At 37.4% G+C, this 13,524-nt stretch overlaps 1 protein-coding gene across 1 annotated transcript in view; it reads left to right on the top strand.

The window, feature by feature from the left end:
* LOC144695968 (runt-related transcription factor 3-like) overlaps window positions 1-13,524 on the top strand; it is a 154,760-nt gene that overhangs the window by 97,887 nt on the left and 43,349 nt on the right. Inside the window, exon 5 of the mRNA XM_078567091.1 lies at window positions 4,649-4,753. Within this exon, the coding sequence (XP_078423217.1) occupies window positions 4,649-4,753 (105 nt within the window). The remainder of the gene's footprint in view (window positions 1-4,648; window positions 4,754-13,524) is intronic.

Genomic DNA, 13,524 nt, shown 5'->3' with positions numbered 1-13,524 from the left:
GTCTTTGAAGTACATTTGTGTACATTCATTGCGGTTGCTTATTTATTTTAAAATTGTAAATGTGGGCAGTGGCCCCTTTCACTGTATTTTGCTTATTCAGTTTTACAATTCCTAATCTCTCAGTTGTGTCTGTAGAAAGCATTTCTATAACTCACACACGTATAGGAACCACAAAAGAAGATTCAGTTCTAATGAGTTAGCAATAATTGACAGGTGTATTCTTTTAATGCTTGGAAAAGTTTTTTTTAAGCTTTTCCAAAAAGTGAACAGATTCAGGCAAATAGGCAAATACTGTATTTACTTATAAAATTGTAGTGTTTGAACATAATGTGAAGCAACTAGTAGCTAGGAAAAACAAAAACTCCAGATGAACTTTGTATATAAAGAACCTAACCTGAAATTATATAATATAAAATTATACACGGAAGGAAATTTTGAACAATCAATTGACTTTGACATAGAACAGTTTCAGCAATTAAACTGACTTGTAAACATAGTATTTGATCTCTTGGCTCAAACATGAATATTATTTTGTAAATTTGAAGTGAACGAAAAAATGTTCAGAAAACCTTTAAAGTAGAAAATGTAGGAATTATTTCCATTTTTTAATATGCTGAAACCACCAAAAGTACTATTTAACTTTCAAAGGTAGTCTGTAAATAAAGATATACTTGCACATTTTTTTTGTAAAAAATACACTGGTTTAAAATTAATCTTAATGCAAATTCTATTACATCTATCTAGTATTATGGCACAGTTTTTAAATGCTGGGATTATTGCTGTTTGTTCAGTGACCTTACTATTCTATTAGTATTACACTAGACATTTTCACTATGTTAATGTTCATAATGGCCTTGCAAACATCATCTTCCTGCCAGAATGCAGTTGTTGGTAGTAAATACAACATGCTAAGAAGCACCAGAGTACAACCTTCTGTGTTAATATGTACCCACTCTTGCAGTCCTAAATCTTACATTCATAACAAAACAAATCTTTCCACTTAGAACCAATCATATTTCTTGTGCAACAAATAGAACCCCTTCAATCTGTTCTAATTAATATGAATCCTCAGCTAATTACTTAGAAACTCTAGTGACCCATTTTCTGTGGGTTTTGTCTGGTGACGATATATGATGATATAAACTGTATCAAAAATAGAAGCTGGTTCCTGTTGAGTGGAACCCCTGTTTACCACAACTTAATGCCAGCTTGAAAGCACTTCACTCAGTACATTACAAGTATATAAACTGATGAGTGAATATTTCTAATAATAAAATTGAAAATGAAAAAGGTGCCAAAATATCAGTCGATGTAATTTGTATTTATAAAATTTGATTTCATAGTTCAATTGTATATTTCTGTCACATGAATGGTTTCTCTCTTCCCTTAGCCCATGTTTACACTTACAGTCCAGGTTACCTGCAATTACATTGGAAAAACCTTTTCACAGAATCAACCAGAATAGAACAAGAACACAGTAAGACTTAGGCTTACTAAGTGTTGTGCTGTTCACAGTTAAGTGAGAAAGCTGGCAGTAATTCAGGACTACAAAGAATGATTCCCATTGGTAGAACATGGTTTCATTCATCATTTTTCCTGTCAGTGTTTTTACTTAAAAAGACCAATGTAACATGCAGGACAATTTCACTTCAATCAGGTCAAACTGTACCAGATTTACCTTTAATAGTACTCATTCCTATCGCTTGTCCAATTGACAACTGACGTGCTCTGTTTGAACATGGCCTTCTAACATCTGCCGTTGCTAATGTGAAACAAACTGCGAAAAAGATAGCGAAATTATGGAAATGTTGCAAAGGATTGCCCAGACTATTATTTCCTTTTAATCTATTTGATAAATATTCCTGATTAGTGAGTAAGAATCGAGTTGGTAAATCCAACTACAGAGCAATGATTTATAATAAATATAATGCTATTAATAAAGTGAATGCTGACTCATGGCCAGTTCGATTCTCCTTCTCACAGGCCACAATGAACCACAAGAATGCCCCAAAACAACAGTAGGCAGTGAACCACATCACAGGACTGTGTTGAGCACCATGTTACCTCTATTAAGTGTCAAGCACCGCACCAAAATGTAAACTTGAAAACTTTAAGAAACAGCTCTCGAAATCTTTTGAAAATTGGAATGCCTGTTGTAATACTAACATCATACTTCTCATTTGTTATCTGGCAAACCTTTAAAGCTTTTCAATTTGTGTAATGGTGCATGTAGTGCAATGCAAGAACAAAAGAAAATCAGAAGATGGTGGAATAATAGATAAGCTAGGCTGGTACAGGACCCGTTGTAATGATGCTGTGGCCTTGCACTCTTCTCAACCTGAATCAGTGCAATTTTACCTGCATTGCGTGCTCTCTTTTCCAGTAGCGGACGTTTCAAACATTTATTTTCTTAATGTTGCCAGTGTGAAATTTTAGAGCCAAAATTTGTGATGGTCTAACGTGATTTTGTCGCAGTGGCTGAAAGACTACGGTTACTGTGTTCAGCTGCAGTCACAACACAATGATGAGCCTTTCTAGGCTTTGTGTTTCCCAATTTGTTCTTTAGTGATTCTTCCCTTAACTTCCTGACCTTTGGAGATTAGAGTTTTGAGGAAACTGAACAATAATATATATCCTTGTTTCTCGATCTAACAAAGATTAGGATTGCTCCTCACTGGCAGATGCCCTGTATAGGGAAGGTTAGCTGATTCTCTCTTATTCAGTAGCATAAAATAGATTTATGGGATTATAACCTCTTATTCTCCAATCATTCTTGCCAGTTGTAAATAGCTAGGTTAAAAAGATACAAGATGATTTTTATTATTTAAGGAGGTCCACTATTTTAGTCCTTACATTCCCTGTGCAATTTTAAAATTACACATATCAGGGTGGAATTTCTGCTTTGGGCGCAGTTGCTGATTCTGGTGCAAAATCTGCCCCAGATTGTGCCTGTTTTGAAACATGTTTTTTTTTCAACCCCATCCCCCCAAACTCCCCAAGTTTTTGCTCAACCATTTGCATGAATTCAAAATCTGCCATGAATCAATGCAATCGGGTAGCGTTTGAAATGGTAATTAAATGAGTATTTGTTATGAATAATTTTCCTTCATATATTTAAAAATGGTAACCGGGTGAAGCTCGATTAAAACAGCTGAAGTTAAGTCTATTACAAAAATAAACATTTGTAATCACAGTGACAACCCACCACATCTGAGTAAAACAAAACTAAATTACTGAAATTCGCCTTTAAAAATGTATTAAACTATTTTCCAGTTATTTAGGCGTGCATTAGTCAGTTTCTTTGCAAGTTAAAACAAAAATCACAATTTAAAACTTCTAAAGACTACCTTTTAATGTCCTTGCAAAAAGTCATTTTTGCAAAATGTTGCCAAAAGAGCCAGCTCAAATTTTAAAGCCTCCTCGAAGGCCTGCAAACTAGTGCAATTAGTGGAAACACCTAACGGTTATTAATTCACCTTGGGGCTGTGGTCAGTTTTGTGAGTGGAGCCTGCTTGCAACACAAAATGTTTTTAACACGAGCTCAAAAGACCTTGGAAATATGAGTTACGCTGAACTCAAATTGCACATAAATCTTTTGCACTGTTTATGCTGATTTCACCTAAATTTCTCGGAAAAATTTGGCCCAATCAAGTGGAAATTCCAGGTCATGCTTTCTATGCTACAGAGTCGCAAGGGTCAATATTCAGTGGAGGTGAAGTGCTGAACTGTATGAAGAGGAATATGATTAATTTATCCGTAAAATTCTCTGAATAAAGCAGCACTTCTAGATAAATTATTTCCGATTCAAAAGAAGCCACACAACAAACCTTCTCAGAATAATATATTTGATGGAAGCACACTCCCTTTCAGAATGCAGGAGTTTATATTGTCATATGATGGACTGTAATGCCCTGTCAGACTAACACGAATGACATCCATTTGTGAAAGTAGAGAATTGTCTCATTCAGTGAACCGGCATTCCTGAATGGTGCTGACAAAATTAACCCGCTATTGGTTGCAGCCTCAATGTGAGTGAATGCTTGAAAGTGACCAGGAGATTTAGCTTCATTCTGAGGGCTGCCTGGATTTCCCACACACCGCTCTCAGCTGGGTGATTTCTTGATAGTCACTCCTGATGCAGTTGATGACCACTGTCCTACTGTGGGCATCACCTTCCCAGGATCAGAAAAAGAACTTTCAGAACCCAAATTTGAATTCCACCTCCAAATAACAGACCGTGGAGTGAGCAGTAGAGATGGTGACCAGGAGATGACAGAAATATCCCATTTTATTGATTGGTGGGGGGGGGCAAGTTTGGCAGGGAGTGGGAATGGCCAAGAAGCTTTTTTTAAAGAGCAAGTCGAGATAAGACAAGTTAGCTCTTCAGTCGCAAAAGGTACTCCCATAGGGGTGCAGCATGGAACCAATGAAATCCTTCCCTAATGCATCCATGAGGTATATTTCATAATAAAATTTAGTTTTCTGTGTTTAAAAAAAAAACCACAGTGGAAAGCAAAGCTATTCTACACGGACAGGCTGGGGAATGTTGTCCCCTTCCTGTTCCCTTTCCTTTCCCAGTCTTCAATGCTTGACGTGTCTGGCAGAAACATGGCAAAATAAACAATATTTTCTATTTCTCCCCTTGTAGGTAAAAGCTTCACACTGACAATCACTGTATTCACTAGCCCTCCTCAAGTTGCCACCTACCACAGAGCCATTAAAGTCACTGTGGACGGACCCAGAGAGCCACGCAGTAAGTTAGAACTCATTTTATAAATATCAAACATAGAATACATTCATTCAGGATTAATTATCATCTGAGATTGGTGCTTTAATCAGCAGTAATTACTGCAAGTAAAGTGTTCATGAATAGGTTTATTCACTGCTTGAAATGCGAATTCAGAGTTGTGTTGTACAGTGATATCAAATATTATATATTTACACTGAAAACTTAAATACATGACAAAGATAACATGGAAGGTATTCACACAGGATTAACAGTCATTTCAAATCACAGGTTACAATCAGCATTAATTAACTACAGTATTTAAGCAATGAATGGGCAGATTCAGTGCTAAACATGCAACTGAACCCTGAAGTATTATTTAGTATTTTTAAGCTAATGAGAGGGATCTGAAGCTATGATATTTAATGGCTAAAGATGAATCACATCTGGAAAAACAATGAATTGGCCAACATGAAGTATAATTTATATTCTTGGTAATGGAATTGGTGTGAGATACTGATGTTAAGCCATGATTATAAATAGAACTGTGACACTGAATGGTTTATTTGCTCCTTGACTGTAGTATGTACATTGTAAATATTCAACTTCTTTAGCTGAATAATTTGTTCCTGCTCCCTTATTATCAATAAATAAATAGAAGCAGACAAAATAGATTATTTTGTTGAGTTTAGCCAGCATGGGTCCCTGCAGACTATAATCCTGGCTGAAGTGTCCACAATGCTTACCCTTTATGTTCAGATATTTAAAGCTTGTGTTTTTCAGCCAGAGTTTTGGAAATAATAATGGAATAAAAACATTTTTAAAATCACATTTCAGATGTGCCGTGTCGCAGAAATGTACTTATTGCGTGACAGAAACTGAACTGTGGAACCATGCAGTTTATTTGCTAACTGGGCTGAACTCTCCTCTTCTTGGAGAGTTCCTGCCAATCAAAGAACGAGGAACTGACAACAAAGAGGAGAGATCAATTAGTCAGGGATAAACATTTGTCATATAGTTACAAAGTTGTTTATTTATTTTCTTATGTGGTTGTTGCACTGTTTGGAGAACTCAACAAGTCATTCCGTATTTTTCAAACATACCACTATGGAACACAGAAAATTGCAATTTTTTAGAAAACACCTTTAAATATTATTTTCATTGGACATCTGTGGCCTAGCTGGGAATACAATCCTGTTTATAATAATAGTAATAATATAATAATAATAAAAAAGTCAGGTCTAAATACGTAGTAATTTGGAAAAGGATAAGAAACCAGGTTAGGAAAAGCATAACTCTTTACCAGCAAAAAGGAAGTTCAGAAAATGCCATTTTCTATGAGTGCCATTGAGATGTTATGAAGTGCCTCGCTTTTCTTGTGGATAAAAGAATGCTTCAAGCAGACAGTCATGGATAAGAAAGTGTTTATTCCATCGTTTGCAGTTGTGTTGCGAATGTAGAACCTAGGCCGCGCTTGGTGCTGGCTGTGACTGGTCATGGTGACATGATAATTTGACAGAAGGGACTTGATTTAACCCAAGTAAATTATTGCCTGGCTGTCCAATGAAAATACTATTTAAAGGAATTTTCTGAAAAAATTGCAGATTTTCTGTGTTCCATAGTGGTATGTTTGAAAAATATAGAATGACTTGTTGAGCTCTCCAGACAGTGCAACACCCACGTAAGAAAATAAATAAATAACTTTGTAACTATACAACAAGTGTTTATCCCTGACTAATTGCCACAGAAGATCAACTCTGCAACTAGCATTAACACGCAGTTTGTATGGGAAGAATTTTCCCGTCGGCGAGCGGGGGCAGGGCCCACTTGCCGACGTGTAAAATGATGCGCGGTGACATCGGGCGGATGTCGCGATGTCACCGTGCGTCATTTAGATTTTCAGTTTGGCGGGCGCGCAGCCGAGCTGTTAAAGGCCTATTAAGGCCTGTTAAAAACCAATTAATTCAATGTAATGAGCTGCCCGGCCAACCTTAAGGCCCAGGCGGCCTTTGCATTTTTCATGAAACCTCATCCACGGGCGGGATGAGGTTTCACGAAGTGTTTTAAAATCTAATAAAAATTTATACTTTTATTCTTTGACATGTCCCAGCTCATGTGACAGTGTCACATGAGGGGACATGTTTTAAAAGTGTTAAAAAACCTTTATTTAAAATTTTAGCACTGAAACAAATGCCTCGGGGCGATCTCTGTGCTCTTTCGCACGCAGGGAACCTCTCAGGGAATTCCACCCCCTCCCCACAGGGAGCGCTTAGCGCTTCCGGGTGAGCGGCACGCTAGGCGGGCCTTAATTGGCCCACCAATGTAAAATGGCGGCGCGTCCCCAATCAGGGCACCGATTGGGTTTACGCCTACCCCCGCACAAACCCCTCCACCCCCGATGGGGGGAAATTTCTAGCCCGTGAATGGGCAAATTCAAGTAAGAAGGTGCCAGCTGTGTGATGACAGAAAAAAGGCACATGAAAGCTATCAGACTGCCTTGATGTATATTTGTTGTTCTATATGAGGATAAGACAGTTTCAGAACAGGCCCAACGAGACCTGGAAAAAAACAATTAACTCTTTAAAATTATCCCCAAGTTTGAATTATTGGTGATAGAAGACTTCTGGGAAGAAGTAAGTGAACCAGTTATCCAAACAGCCATTGATAATTGTTAAAGGGTTATGTTGCACAGTGAGGACCTTTTGGAGGAGCTTGACTCCTACAATAGCCAGGAACAGGTCAAGAATGTCATTTAAATGTCGATTATCTAGCTTTGTTCTGAATGTGTATCTCTTTTTATTTATTGCATCAGAGTATATTCATTATAGAGTTTGATAACCTGCAGTTTTCCAATTTAAAGCCTGCCTGTTCTGCTTTGCTTTTAATTGAGAAACCTCAGGTGAAAGTCCAAGGCCCAAAGTTTACGAGCCCATCAGGCATAAAAAGAGAGAATATGAAGTAAAATGAGAAGTACAGATTTGCGGACACCAAAATTGAGTTTAAATGCCTATGGATTGTAAGAATCTAAGAAGTTCCACAGTTCTGCAGCTTTGAGGTATAGAGGAGAGTTTGTGATAAGTCTGGGTGCAATTTGTGAGGCCACCTGTTGGGTGCTATTGGATAGTAATTCCCCTAAAATGGTGGAGAACGATATGACATCTCATTCCTGCTGATGATGCAGTCAATGCCATCTTCATTTAGGACCTTTTGCTGGGCACCTAGAGCATGTGATCCTGCTAATATGCAAATTGTGGTACTATGGCATACATCGATCCATAACTCAACCAATGGAGCATGCGCCATGCAGATTATACACAGTTCCAGCAGGTGATCTGGCCCACGAGGAGCCCAGAAGTTAAGATTTAAATTATTTCTGTGGGGCCAGGATGAGAAGAAATGCTTCCCCAGGTTCCACAAAAATAACCTGAGCCATTGTTGCAATGGATCTCCCTCCATTTTTCACCCATAGCTTTCATGAGGCCTGACCTGGCCCTCAAAATAGCCCTCTATCAGCATTATTAGCCAGCTGGTTAACTTATTCTGCCGACTGAGCACCCAAAACCTGAAAAATGTACTCTAACATGGTAAGACTACAAGGGGAGAGAAAGCATGGAGAACTTACATAGATTTAGGCCATTGTTACAAATGGCCTGTGTCAGTGTTTTTAATACTCCATAGGGGACCTCCTCCCACCTTACTTCATCTAACGGCATTTTGGATACAGTATTTAGAGCTGGGGAATGAGAGAGAAACAAACAGGGTAGCAATGACTACTGTTGTGTCAATAAATAGAAAGGTAAATATAATTCAAATCCAAGCCTAAAAGTAGAATTCTGTTCAATCTTATGATTAAAAGACAAGACTTCCATATGAAATTGTACAGATAAAATATGCCTAATTATTCATATTTTAAAACCCATTACACTAAATGAAGCCATGATTTTGCTATAATTTACCATATGATATAAATAGATTTTGACAGCATAATCTCACTACAAGTAATGGAGGCTGCCATGGTGAGAATATTTACTATTCTGTGTTGAACTTGCTATATGAATGATTAAATACTGCCCAATATTTTTCCTTGTTAATTCCTCTCACTTTCCTACCTGTCCTCAATGTACTGACTGCTTGTCACTCTCTGGTGAACCATTATTCATGTCTTAGTCCTACTAGTGAGGGACAGCTATTTGAAGCGTGGCCAGTTTCTGCCCTCACCTGATATCCACACGTGCATTTCCAGTCTGATTCATAATCCCCACCAATACCCTAGCTGAGGTCAGCTAGCTTCATATAGACCAGGGATTAAACCTGGGACCATTTTAAAAAATATATATTCTTGGGATTGCACAATGCTGGAAAGGTCACATTTATTACTCCGCTATATGTGCTGGAAGCCTTTGTGATGACAGTGCTCCTGCGTTAGTGTTAGGTCGGGAATTTCAGATTGTCTCAGTGATCATGAAGGAACAGAATTATATGTCCAAATCAGGATGATGGTCCATAATGGCTCGGGTACTCAGTGATCACTCACTGAGCCATCATGGGAGCACTACTACCTTCATCTTTGTGGAAAACTCTGGCATAAAATGCATAACTTTTGTTGGCTAGTTATTGCTTTCATCAAGGTTTAAAAGATCACTAATTGCTTTCAACAAGTTCAGTTTATGGAAGCATTTATTTCATCATCCAAATATTTTAAGTCAGAAATTGTTGCAAAGGAACATACTTTCATCTTAAAAGGAAATTAACATTTTTAAAAGTGCATTAAAGGGAAGTAAATTATTGATGATGATAATTTCTTTCCTCACATAATTGACCAATTGAGCATATTGCTGTTTCTAAGTGTCAGTTACATGGTCTTAAGGTGAGTTTTTTTCCTTAAATAAAAGATTTTATGAACAGGTTCATAGCAGTGAGGGAGCTCTCCTTGTACATTGTCTTTGCTCTGTGCGTAAGTTGAAGTTAGTGTGCATTGAAATAGGGTGCAGTGATTTCAGGCTGAATTTGTGCACAGGTTGCAAAACATTGGCTCTTTGCAAGTGGGCAGGGCAATAATGAATTAGATGAAACAGTTCGTATTTCAAGCAAACAAACTGCTGATAACACCCACTTTCACCATTGCAATACACACAAAGTTCATGAGCCTGTCCCACTGCTGTGAAGTTTATTTTCTATTTCACACTTGGAGTCAATTTCAAGACAATTAAAATTAAGAGACTCAAAAGGAGCACAGAAAATTATAATTAGAGGAAGGAAAATTTTAAAATTCCCGCAGTGGTTGACCATAATGTGATAATACTTTTAAGTTTAGGCATGTAGGTGGTTGATACCCTGAGTGTTGTATTTCAGAACTATTCCTGATTATGCTGTCACAAACCATGTTATGGGTATGGTCCATATACACATTCATTTACAGCATGTTACATACTTTTGAAATTTGGACTGTTTTCAAATGCTTACTAGTAGGGGAGGTTTTCAGTGAAATTATCATGGTGGTTTTGCAGCAAAATTGGAATCAATCTAGCGCACATGGTGAACTGCACCAGTCTTTCATGAAACCATTCAAAACAAATAATGTATTTAATTATTCCCCATCAAGCCAACCAATAACTGAGTATTCAGCCAGCATGTCTACGCAGGATTCACTTGGATTCAGTTATTTGATATTAGACCATTCAGGGAGTTCTAATTGAGTGGCAATCAACAAGTTTAAAACATTGCCTTAAATCCAACAAAGTAGTTATCGGTGCTGAGAACTGGGAACTGGCAAAGAAAGATAACATTTTCCTTAAATGTTGAGGCCAAAATTTGGTGGTCAAATGTTGGGTCAACAATGACCACCTTAGGCTCACTAATGATTACTGCCTGAGCAAAATTATGCTTTGTGTCATTTGGTGGGACTCAGAAAGGCCAATCCCTAACCTGCAAAACATGAAATAAAAGTTCTATTGTGCTGTCAATGCACCAGCTTGTTCACTGACTCAGGTGTAAGTTTTTTAAAACAGTTGAAGAGCACAGTAGTGCAGCTGCTGAATATCAAACAACAAGTTCAACTATGCATTTAAAAGTAGAACACTGATCAACTAAGTGTGTGACAGAGCAAAGCGTGAGAGTATTTTTGAAAGTTGCCAATCACACCTCACAGTAAAGGAATTAAGCGTGTAACACGCAGATATGAAGAAATGCTACTCTGAATGTGATACATCGCTATGAGGAGATGATTATCATCTATGTTTTTCCGTTAAGAAACCGCGCCTGCTGGGTTTTTTTTTAAACACTGAAGTACAAAGTTGTGGTAGAAAACTACTTAACCCTTTGAGCACTGTAATATCTTTTCATACCTAAAGACACAGTGGACATTACAGCATGGCCTATTAATGAGATAACAATATACAAAGGAAAATATTGTCCATTTGTGTAAACTCCTGTTATCTGATTTTAAAATATTACTTTCAAATGTGCAAGAGAGAATGTCAGTGGTTGCATGCTGCACAAGGCTCTACATGTTCATACACCTGAACCAGTCTTTGGAGATTAAACATTTCCTGGTGACGTCTCATTGTTGCAGAGTTTATGAAATTGGATATGAACCAAAAATTTAAATAGAAAATAAATTATAATGAAAATGAATCCTTTGAGGGCTTCATGATATTTTTACACCAGGTATCTAACATCTAAGGGGCTGGATGAATAGACAATAAAAGTTGGTTACAGACAAACTGGCGTAACCCAACAATGAACAGACCATCACTGTCCCTTGAATATGGGGCGATCTAATAGAAATTACTTGATAGGGCCCATAGAGGGAAACTATCTTCTCTGGCTGGAGAATTCAGAACACGGGGGAATAACCTGAAAATTAAAGCTAGGCTGCTCAGGAATGATGTCAGAAAGCAATTCTTCACATCAAAGGTAGTGAAAACCTGGAACTCTCTTCCCCAAAAAGCAGTTGCGGGGGTGGGGGGCGAATTGAAAATCTCAAAATGGAGACTGATAGATTTTTGTTAAACAAGGATATTAAGGGTTACAGAAGCAAGGAGGGGGGGTTGTAAATGGAGTTAAGATACAGATCAACCATGATCTAACTGAGTGTCGGAATAGATTCGAGGAGCTGAATGACCTACTCCCTAAAAAACAGGTTGGGACTGAACAATGATGTATTTATCTTTGCATGTGTTTATCTATGATTAGCATAAGTGTACTCTGATTTATTGCACATCTATACATAAATATAAAGCTCAATATACACTTGGAAGCCTCCTTTACACTTAAAAAAAACACCTGATGAAACACTACGCTTAAGGCAGTAAAACAGTAAGGCAGTGTCATCAAACCCACAGCAATACCAAACCTGCTTAGACAGTTTCTTTAAAAGTAATTTTGTTAATGTTTTGGTGGAAGGACTGAGTGAGACAGTGCAGTTTATTCACATCCATAACTTTTGGTGTGCAAGGCATACTTGTATATAAGACACACTCCTAACATTTTGGAAATTAATTTTATATCTTACATACATCTGGGTTTTGCATCTATTTTCCAATAAATGCTTGATTCGCAAAAGAAAAATAATCACTGGCTATTCAATTTGTTCAGTGTTTCCATACATAGTACTTAACATTTTTCATTTTTGGAATGATGTATTTCTCTAATGAGGACCATAGTGAAGTATCTGGTAATTAGGACTGAGAATTTGGAGAAATTTGAATTTTACGTTTAAGTGGAGGGTGGAGGGGACAGTGTTACAAAATTTGCATTCCATCAATTTGACATTTCAACAAGATGCCAGTTGTGAGATCAAGGAAGACCAAAAATACAACCACATCTGAGAACTATAGGCTATGTATCTGCCTCAGTCGCACTTCAGGGAAATTAGATACATTGTTATACCCAACTGTGTGTCAGCACATTAGAGAATTTGGACACATCCTAACTATTAGGAAAATTAACATAAAAATAACTAAATCACAGAAGTAGAAATTCAACTGCCATCATTAACACGAACAGAAACTCAACTAAACCATCAATTAAACAATCAGAATTCCAACTTAACCATTATGAAACCTGAAACCAACTAAAGCATTTCTAAAACACTAATCAAACTAATCATCAGCTCCAGTGATACTGCCACTTTTGTGGTAACGCAAAACAGCTTAAGGTGAACATTGACGTGAAATTGGTAGTATAATGAAGGAATCCAGTCCCACTCGGGTGACTCCTGAGTGCACAAGCAGGGTGATATGACACCTTCTCAAAAAGAGTTTACAAACTATTTGGGCTCTTTTGTAAAATGGCAAAAAACTTCAAATTGATTTGAAGTCTGAACTAAAAATGTTGTGCAAATCTGTTGGATCTCTGGGCACTTTGTAAACTTACAATTAAGTCTATTTGAAGATCAGAAAGTCTTCCTATTCTCCTGACAAATATTCCTCCTCAAATCAACAGTGCTAAAATCTGTTTAACTAGTTATCCATGGCATTACTGGTTGTGGAATCTTGCTGTGAATAAGATGGCTGCTACACTGACTACATAAGGAAGGTCCCTGCACTTCATACTGGTCATCTAAGACATTTATAAGATGTGGTAAGGTGCTATATAAATGCAACACTTTTGCTGTAATTACAACATTATAAGTCACATTCTCCTGTCATTAATAAAAAAAGCCAAAAGAATACAGCACCACTGCATGCAGATATAAAAATATGAATGTACAGCTTTTTCTCATGGACAGAGTGAGAGGTGTCAGTAGTACTCAGCACTTGACAGCTATCAACATCAGATTGTTAGTGCATTAATAA

The sequence above is a fragment of the Cetorhinus maximus genome, chromosome 21, assembly GCF_964194155.1.
Source record: "Cetorhinus maximus chromosome 21, sCetMax3.hap1.1, whole genome shotgun sequence".
Taxonomy (NCBI): Eukaryota; Metazoa; Chordata; class Chondrichthyes; order Lamniformes; family Cetorhinidae; genus Cetorhinus; species Cetorhinus maximus.
This window is presented reverse-complemented; position numbering and strand designations above follow the sequence as displayed.